The sequence below is a fragment of the Lycium barbarum genome, chromosome 1 (genome assembly GCF_019175385.1).
Source record: "Lycium barbarum isolate Lr01 chromosome 1, ASM1917538v2, whole genome shotgun sequence".
Lineage (NCBI taxonomy): Eukaryota > Viridiplantae > Streptophyta > Magnoliopsida > Solanales > Solanaceae > Lycium > Lycium barbarum.
Genome location: NC_083337.1, coordinates 137,801,159 through 137,810,443, shown reverse-complemented (window position 1 = coordinate 137,810,443; position 9,285 = coordinate 137,801,159). Strand labels below are relative to the sequence as shown.

General features: G+C 35.1%; 1 protein-coding gene across 1 annotated transcript; it reads right to left on the bottom strand.

Annotated features, from left to right (window-relative positions):
• Window positions 1-514: 514 nt before the first annotated feature.
• LOC132639305 (GDSL esterase/lipase At1g28580-like) lies at window positions 515-8,086 on the bottom strand. The gene is made up of 5 exons (XM_060355761.1): window positions 7,762-8,086; window positions 6,976-7,188; window positions 6,124-6,272; window positions 1,240-1,516; window positions 515-1,014 (listed from the first exon to the last, which is right to left on the bottom strand). Exons 1-5 carry the CDS (start codon window positions 8,018-8,020, stop codon window positions 752-754), a joined length of 1,161 nt encoding a protein of 386 aa, XP_060211744.1. The 5' UTR covers window positions 8,021-8,086; the 3' UTR covers window positions 515-751.
• Window positions 8,087-9,285: the final 1,199 nt, after the last annotated feature.

Genomic DNA, 9,285 nt, shown 5'->3' with positions numbered 1-9,285 from the left:
TCTTGTATCCAGCATCAAGTGTCATAAAGGGGTCTACATTAACCTCACACTCAATTTCAATGTAGAAACATCAAGGAATGCGTCTTTTGTAAGCCTCTATGTAGTTTTGACTGACATTTCTTTCAACAATAACTACTAGTTTCTCATTACCAGTAGAATCCATGATTATTAGAAGATGCCTTTTGTAGCTTAAGAACCTATAATGCACTATTCTTGGATCACATACAGGAACAATCACCCTATTTTCAACTAAAACAAGACAGAAGTTGCTCTTGTTTCTTATGCATGTACTACCTTGACAGGATCTCTTTCAACCACAGTCCACAGGCACATACATTTGAGATCGGGCCCGGGTGTGCAAAAGAATGCCTCTCTGTTCAATATATTAGGCATGATGCTTTCAATAACTTTCAATAAAAATTGAAGTTATTGACTCCTTGAGGACAATTGAATAATCCTTCTCACTTGTATCCGTTTCATTCTTAAATTTCATGTAAATTTCAACACCCATCAATAGCCTTCAAATTTTGGCTTGACTGCTAAAATTCTTTCACAATAGTAGTCATGAATATACATGTATCAAAAAAGTAAAGATTTTGGGCTACACTTGTCGCCCTAAGGTTTTGGCTTCACCGCTAAAATTCTTCACAACAATAATGAAGACTTTCTCATTACTAGGAGAAACTATTCCATTAAAGTCTTTGTGATAATGAAATAAAGCAAATATAGGTGGGAAATTCCTAGTCATGATTTAAGAGTCAAAATGGTTTAAATTTGGACTCAAACTAGTTGTACATATTTTAGGGAGAGGAGGAAAAGTGAAATTGCCCTCTAAAAGACCTGTGGATATCAATTTATAGGCAGCTTCTGTAAAATGCATTCCATCCCAACTAGCATATAGTGAAGGGTCACCGCAAATATTTCTTGCTGTTAGATCCCCACATAATTCAAAAAATTTATAATTATATGGCCCTCCTGCTCCACAGCATGCAATTAAAGCTCCTTTTGTAAACCCTGTAACAAATTTTGTAATGTTTGGTGTGAAATCAGATAGAATCTTCAATTTTTATGAAATAAAGTTTACATATTTAAAAACGAAATAAAAAGTATTATGAGTCACAATAGTTAACTATTCAAAATATTTAGAAAGTATTTGAAAAAATTGTGGTCAAAGAAAATATCCTTTGACTATCCAAATAGTAACTAAGACAAACAAATTGAAACTGAGGGAGAACGTACCATAGGTGTTTGGGGACACATAAAATTGCATGGCAGCATTGTAGTAGTCAGCATAGATGATTGTAACAGAAGGATGAAGCTCTCTAAGAAGATGAAGTTCCTTCTGAAGAAAATCATTGTAATTCTGGGAAAATTGGTTTAGCCAATTAATACAACCAGTAATTGGATCATAATCTTCCTTATCTGAGAGCATAAATTTTGTTAGAAGAGCTGTTGAGCATCCAATTGGCATACCCCCTGGAACTACCAGTGTGCTTGCTCCTAACTCCATTAGTTCCTGCATCATCATGTATAGTCAAATCTCTTTATAACAACATCATTGTTCTAATATTTTCTTAACTGCTATAGTCAGAGGCAGATCTAAGATTTAAACTCTATGGGTTCAACTTTTTTAGATTTTTAATTTGAACCCTTCATATTTTAAAAGTTATGGGTTCATGTCAACTATTTATTGCAATTTAATTACTTTTTACACAAATTTATGCTCCGCGTCAAAAGTTAGTTGAACCCCCACCTATCATGCATTCATGCTACATCCGCCACAGGCTATAGTGAGATGTTATTATAGATAACATATAATATAACATAATATGGAAAGATCGGTTTCACAGAAAACATAGTTATTATAATGAAATATTGTTATAGAGGATGACTGTTAAAGGGAGGAGTCTGACTGTATTTAAAATTTTTTTAGAATGTGTGCCGGCCTCACAGTTGTTGTGTCACGGTGTTCGTATGTAATAGAAATTTCACAAATCCATATTATGAAGTTTGAAATAAATTTTGGACAGAAACAATAACAATATCAATAAACAATAACAATATCAATAATAATAGTAACAGTAACAAACAAAAAAATAGCAATAAAAACAGCAACAAATAACAACGATTACAACAACGACAATAACAATAGCCAAAACGACAGCAATAACAACATCACTAAATGTAACTGTTGTTATTAAATCTGTATTGCAACAAATACTTTGAAACAGTAACAAGAAAAACAGAAACTGGACAGATTCTGCAAACTGCAAATAACTAAATTAGCAGAAACTGGAAAATACTATGAACAGTATGTTTAATTGTATGGAAAAATGAAATCGAGCCCACTGAATTCACAGTGTGTCCTTAAGGAAATTATTCCCCTCAATGTACCGAGGTATTGGAATCTTTCCTCCCAGGATAGAACGATTTACTCACTAAAATAGCGGTACAGCAAATTCTGATGACTACGAACCACTCGAAGGTAGTATATCAGACGAAAGTTTTTACGAAGTGCAGAGAAGAAAGAAGAAGAATATCAGAAAATTTCGTAAGTAAATCAATAGAAATATATAGCCTGTTTCGGAAAAGGTTTGCAACTTTTCAGAAAAGGTGTGCAACCTTTCAGAAAAATTTCGTTGAAAATCGAAGGGAAATTGTTTTAAATTAATCCGGGAAAGAAAGAAACGGGTCGGGTAATCAGATCATTTGATCAAATCCCAATCCCAATCCCAATTCGAAGCCGAAGCCGAGCCGAGCGACGACGACGGCGCGAGGGGAGACCCTCTTCTTGACCCTTTAGCAACAGAAGGAGTGCTTCTACTTTTAAGTAGGAGAACTTTTCTTTCCACCACCTATGAGGGACAAATGCTTATTTCATAAAGCAAGAGGGAGCAACTCATTTTCCCTCCATTTCCCATTCAACCTATCAATTAAACCCAACAATTCCCCACATGAATGGGGAATGGCTATAAGATAAAGGAATGCACGGACAAGTGTGTGATATGCAAGTGAAGATTAATTGCATCTGGATAAGTAGGTTTCCCTTTGAACTTTCCGTAGTGAACTTATATCGGATATACTCGATCAATCGGTAGATGTGATATCTTTGAACCGTCGAACTTTGTTGGATACCTAGACAACATAAGTCACACAATTAACCCTCAACCATTTATGGTTCTCACGGTTGTGTTCGTTTCAGCCATGAACACCGCCTGGTTTCGTAAATGCATAGAGAATAGGCCTTTACCGTCATTCCCCTTGAAGCGGCTTATACTTCACACTCACATAGGTGATTTCTAAATGTGCAGTCCTATAGACACACTATCTGATCGTGTTCTGCCAGACTTAGACAATCATTAAAAAACTTTAATGCTTTATTAACTCATTAAAAAGCCTTAAGGTATTATCGTTGTTTCTGAACATTATCTTCATCACGAGAATGGGTTGAGTTATTTGACAATGTTAAACCGTCATTCATAACTTTGTTTGATCTCTTTGAACCTGGATCTTGGGATCTCCAGTCTACTAGGTAGAGTTACCGCTATGATGACTTGTCCTAGGCCTTAACCCCATTCCCCTCGATGATCTTTCAACAACCTCTCTAGATAGGCCTTTTGTTAGCGGATCCAATACATTATCTCTTGACTTTACGTAGTCAATAGTGATAACACAACTAGAGAGTAGTTGTCTAACGATATTGTGTCGCCGTCGAATGTGACGCGATTTTCCGTCATACATAACCTCTCTGCCCTACCTATAGCCGTTTGGCTATCACAATGTATACATATAGGTGCCAAAGGTTTGGGCCAAAATGGAATATCTTCCAAGTAATGTCGGAGCCATTCAGCTTCTTCACCGGCCTTGTCTAAAGCTCTAAATTCAGATTCCATTGTAGAGCGGGCGATGTATGTCTGTTTTGATGATTTCCAAGACACTACTTCTCAACCAAAGGTGAAAACATATCCACTCGTGGATTTAACTTCAGATGATCCGGTGATCCAGTTTGCATCACTATATCCCTCAACTACTGCGGGATATTTATTATAATGCAAAGCATAGTTTTGGGTGTGTTTCAAATACCCCAAGACTCATTTCATTGCCATCCAATGAGTTTGATTGGGATTACTCGTGAATCGACTCAGCTTGCTAATAGCACATGCTATATATGGTCGTGTACAATTCATAATATACATCAAACTTCCCAAAACTTGTGCATAGTCCAATTGTGAGTCACTTTTACCTTCATTCTTTTGAAGTGCAAAACTTACATCAATTGGAGTCTTTGTAATATTGAAATTTAAATACTTGAACTTGTCAAATACCCTTTCAATATAATGTGACTGTGATAATGCTAGACCTTGTGGAGTTTTATGGATCCTAATTCCTAAGATCAAATCAGCAACTCTTAAGTCTTTCATGTTAAATTTGCTAGCAAGCATACACTTCGTAGCATTTACATCGGCAATATCTCTGCTCATTATCAACATGTCATCAACATATAAACAAACAATGACTTCATGATTTGGAGCATTTTTAATGTAAACACATTTGTCACACTCATTAATCTTAAATCCATTTGCCAACATTGTTTAGTCAAATTTCGCATGTCATTGTTTGGGTGCTTGTTTAAGTCCATAAAGTGACTTAACAAGTTTGCACACTTTCCTTTCTTTATCAGGAACCACAAAACCCTCAGGTTGTTCCATGTAAATTTCTTCCTCCAATTCTCCATTTAAGAAAGCTGTCTTGACATCCATTTGATGGATTTCAAGACCATATACGGCTGCCAGTGCCACTAACACCTGAATAGATGTTATTCTTGTTACCGGCGAATATGTGTCAAAGTAATCAAGGCCTTCTTTTTGTCTATAACCTCTGACCACAAGTCTTGTCTTATATTTATCAAATAGTGCCATTAGCTTTCATTTTCCTTTTAAAGATCCATTTTGATCCTAAAGGTTTATTTCCAGGAGGAAGATCAACCAATTCCCATGTATGGTTGTTTAAAATTGATTCAATCTTACTATTGACTACCTCTTTCCAAAATGCTGAATCAGAAAAAGACATTGCTGCTTTAAATGTTTGAGGCTCATTTTAGTCTACAAACATATTACAGATTAAAATATATAAACAATAATTTCCTTAAGATTGTTATTAAATCTGTATTGCAACAAATACTTTGAAACAGTAACAGGAAAAACAGAAACTGGACAGATTCTGCAAACTGCAAATAACGAAATTAGCAGAAACTGGAAAATACTATGAACAGTATGTTAAATTGTAAGGAAAAATGAAATCGAGCCCACTGAATTCACAGTGTCTTTAAGGAAATTATTCCCCTCAATGTACCTGAGGTATTGGAATCTTTCCTCCCAGGATAGAACGATTTACTCACCAAAATAGCGGTACAGCAAATTCTGATGACTACGAACCACTCGAAGGTAGTATATCACACGAAAAGTTTTACGAAGTGCAGAGAAGGAAGAAGAAGAATATCAGAAAATTTCGTAAGTAAAAATTCTGAGGATCAACAGGAATATATAGCCTGTTTGAGAAAAGGTTTGCAATTTTTCAGAAAAGGTGTGCAACCTTTCAGAAAAATTCCGTTGAAAAATGGAGGGAAATTGTTTTAAATTAATCCGGGAAAGAAAGAAACAGGTCGGGTAATCAGATCATTTGACCAAATCAAAAGCCGAAGCCGAGCCGAGCCGAGCGACGACGACAATGCTAGGGGAGGCCCTCTTCTTGACCCTTTAGCAACAAGAAGGAGTGCTTCTATTTTTAAGTGGAAAAACTTTTCTTTCCACCACCTATGAGGGACAAATGCTTATTTCATAAAGCAAGAAGGAACAACTCATTTTCCCTCCACTTCTTTTCCCTTCATTTCCCATTCAACCTATCAATTAAACCCAACAACTGCAACAGCAAGATTAGGCTCGCTAGAACCATTTTACTCCAATGTAATCCGATCGTAATTAGGTAAAGGCAAATCACATGCTAAGAAATATGAAGGCTCTCAAAATAAAATTCAATTTGGCAAAATGTATTGGATAAAAATTAATGCAAGTAGTATATTCTATACCATGCCATAAAGTTTCTTTTTTTTTATATTATTGCTACCTGTATAGCTGAGCTGATAGTGTTGATGACTGCTGGAACATATGATTCAACCTCTTCCTTAGTGTTATTTCCAAAGAAACCATAGATGAAATCATTGCCTCCGATTTCTCCCACCAGTATCAATGACTTTCGTAGAAATTCCTTGCATTCTATACATGATGTGAGATGTATAAAAAGAATTCGTAATTAACAAATGTTGAATAAAACTTATACTAACACATTATAAGTGTCTGAAATACATATTTATGCCTTTCTTTGAAAAAATATATGCCTTCTTAGTGTGATCTTTTGGTTCTTTTGCAGATTCTTCTTCTTTCTTATTGTTTAACTTGAGAGATTAATTAATTTTATACTACTTTTATCTCAAGATATGACTTTATTACCTTTTTGGTACGTCCAAATTGATTGAACCTCTTTGCTAGTGTGCATGTTAATCTTGTATTTTTTTCCCTGTCCTAACAATTCAAACTTGTATCACAAGTTACTATTCGCTCTATTTCAATTTATATGTTTTATTTACTTTTAATATGTTTAAAGAAGAATATTTCTTTCTATATTTAGTAACTTTTAATTCTAACATCTTACGTAACACGTTTAAAACCACAAGATTCAAAGAACATTTTGGTAAATTATACATATTTGAAATTTAAGACAACAGGATTGAAAAGTCTCATTTACTTTTCTTAAACTTCATGCTCAATCAAAGTAACTAAGTAAGACACATAAAATGAAACAGAGAAAGTACTAATAAAATATATTGCGTATGTATACACTTAAGGTGCTTAATTAGGAGTCCAAATTAAAATTAATTTCTATATAGTGAAATGTATTGTAGGAAATATATAATAGTACCTGAGGGAAATTTGCAATGGGAAGAGAGCATTTCTTTGAACCAACCCAATTGAATCACCAAAGACGCATTGGTCGTGGTTCTTACTCCCTTGTTCGTCAAGTAGGCAGAATCAAGTGCCGTTGCTCCTCCTACTGCAAAGTTCACACCTTGCCTGAATTTTTTACCTTTTCCTCCCAAATATGGTGGAACTAATGGCAACCCCAAACTCTCAGCTGCAAATCCAACAAGTCATTACAAAAAAGAAACTTGTGTCAGTTTTTGGTGCACGTGAAGAAGTGAGGAATGCATCAAAAACTCACAAATTAAATAGGACTCCAAAAACACAGTAACAAGTATGGATCTGGCTCGACAAATAATCCATTTATCAACCAATGTTGATAGTACTACGTACATGGTTGAAAATTAAATTTGTATATTCAGACGTATGTAGCAATACAACCACAACAGCAACCTACCTAGTGTAATCCCACAAGTGAAGTCTGTAAATGGTAGAGTGTACGCAGACCTTACCCCTACCTTGTTGAGACAGAGATATTATTTCTGAAAGATTCACGGCTCAATTGCAGCAAATCAAAATAGTTATGAAAAAGGAAATATGGTATTGAAGAAAACATAACAACTAATAAGGAAACCATTACAAAGCATTCAGAAAAATAACAGTAACAAACAGCAAAACAGTGTGATAATCGAAAAATAATAAACAACATATGGTAACAGCTATCAAAATCAAGAAACTACGTGAATAAGACTAGTACTACGACAGACACTGTGCTCTAAGTACGTACCAATGAAATCGATAATAAGACGGCCATTGGAAAAGCGACCGGTGGGACGATGAAAGAAGGTTTCACCATAAGGTGGGGTAGCGAAATAGGGAGGAGGATTTCTGTTTCGAGTGAGGTGAAGTTCATTTCCAGTGTCAGTAAGAGAATCACCGAAACTAATAATGGAGTTGAAGCATCCTATTCGTCCCTCAATGGGATTTAACAACACCAAAAAGAAGAAGGCACTCCAACAAACCAAAGCCATCACAAAATTAACCATATAATATGGCTATCGCACATAACCCTCTTAATTATAAGGGTCGATGAAATGCCAACAAGCTAGGCTGTTAATTAACAATGTGACCAACCACCAGCTTTTATTTATTTATTTTTTATTTTTTATTTTTAAGGCCCCAGGGGCTATTTCCAACCGCCTATTTAGGACTGGGCTACTATCAATTACTATGCCAAAGGACAATGTGGTCCCGTATATTTATTTTAGGATCATTGGCACTCATGTCTAGAGGTGTCAATATCGGCTTGGTCCGCGAGGTCGGCTTAACCCAACCCATTATTTAAATAGGGTTGGGTTACGATTTCTTTGGCTCATATAAAAGTGAGGCTCAAAAGCGCAGCCTCTCTTGGCCCGCCGGCCTTAAGTGTTGGGCTGAGGCCAGCCCTTGGGCCAGAAAAAAAAAATTAATTTTAAAAAAAATATAAGTAAATTATACAAAAAGACAAAAAGTAATGAAAAAAAAAAATGTACTTACTACTAAGTAGTAATTTAGAAACTAGAGTAATACTTTTTAGTCTTAGAAGTTATATTATGTTTAATTTCTTTTGAACGTGATCTGAATTAGTGATAAAAATAATAATTTATATTTGTTCTCTTAAATTTTTTTCTTTTATGATATGAATTTGCGCAAGAATGGGTTGTAAAAGATTCTATTTCATATTGCAAAAGTTTCATGTTCAAATTGTACCAAAAATCACTTAGAAAATGTTATTTCAGAAGACGAAAAAACTTAAAGGGCTGGCCCGTCCTAGCCCGCGGCCCGCTTACGCTGGGTTGGGCTGCCATTTTGCAGACTCTTCAATTAAAAGGGCCAGCCCGTCCTAGCCCATTTAATTCTTTGCCCCTTTAGGGCTGGGTTGGGTTGGGCTGGGTCAGCCCATATTGACACCTCTAATCATGTCTCTCTTTTGTGATGGGTCTTTAATTTTTGGCCCTCATAAAAATTCTAACTTTTTTCGGAGCATAAATTTATATTTTCGCATCATAATATTTCATAAATTATGCCCTGCATGCTGAAAATTAAAGATCCATTTGAAGGACAACTCGTGCAATTTCTTTTTTATTTTTTACGGATAATTTCATAGATCTCCCTCTAAGTTTGGCTTCATAATAATGATCTTCCTTGTGGTTTGTAATTTTGATTTCTTTGTAACAATTATTTTAAACTATATTAATATTAACATAAACTAATTACAAATGACCAATATGACCATTCTAATGTTACCTCTTTTGACTAATTAATTTTATAA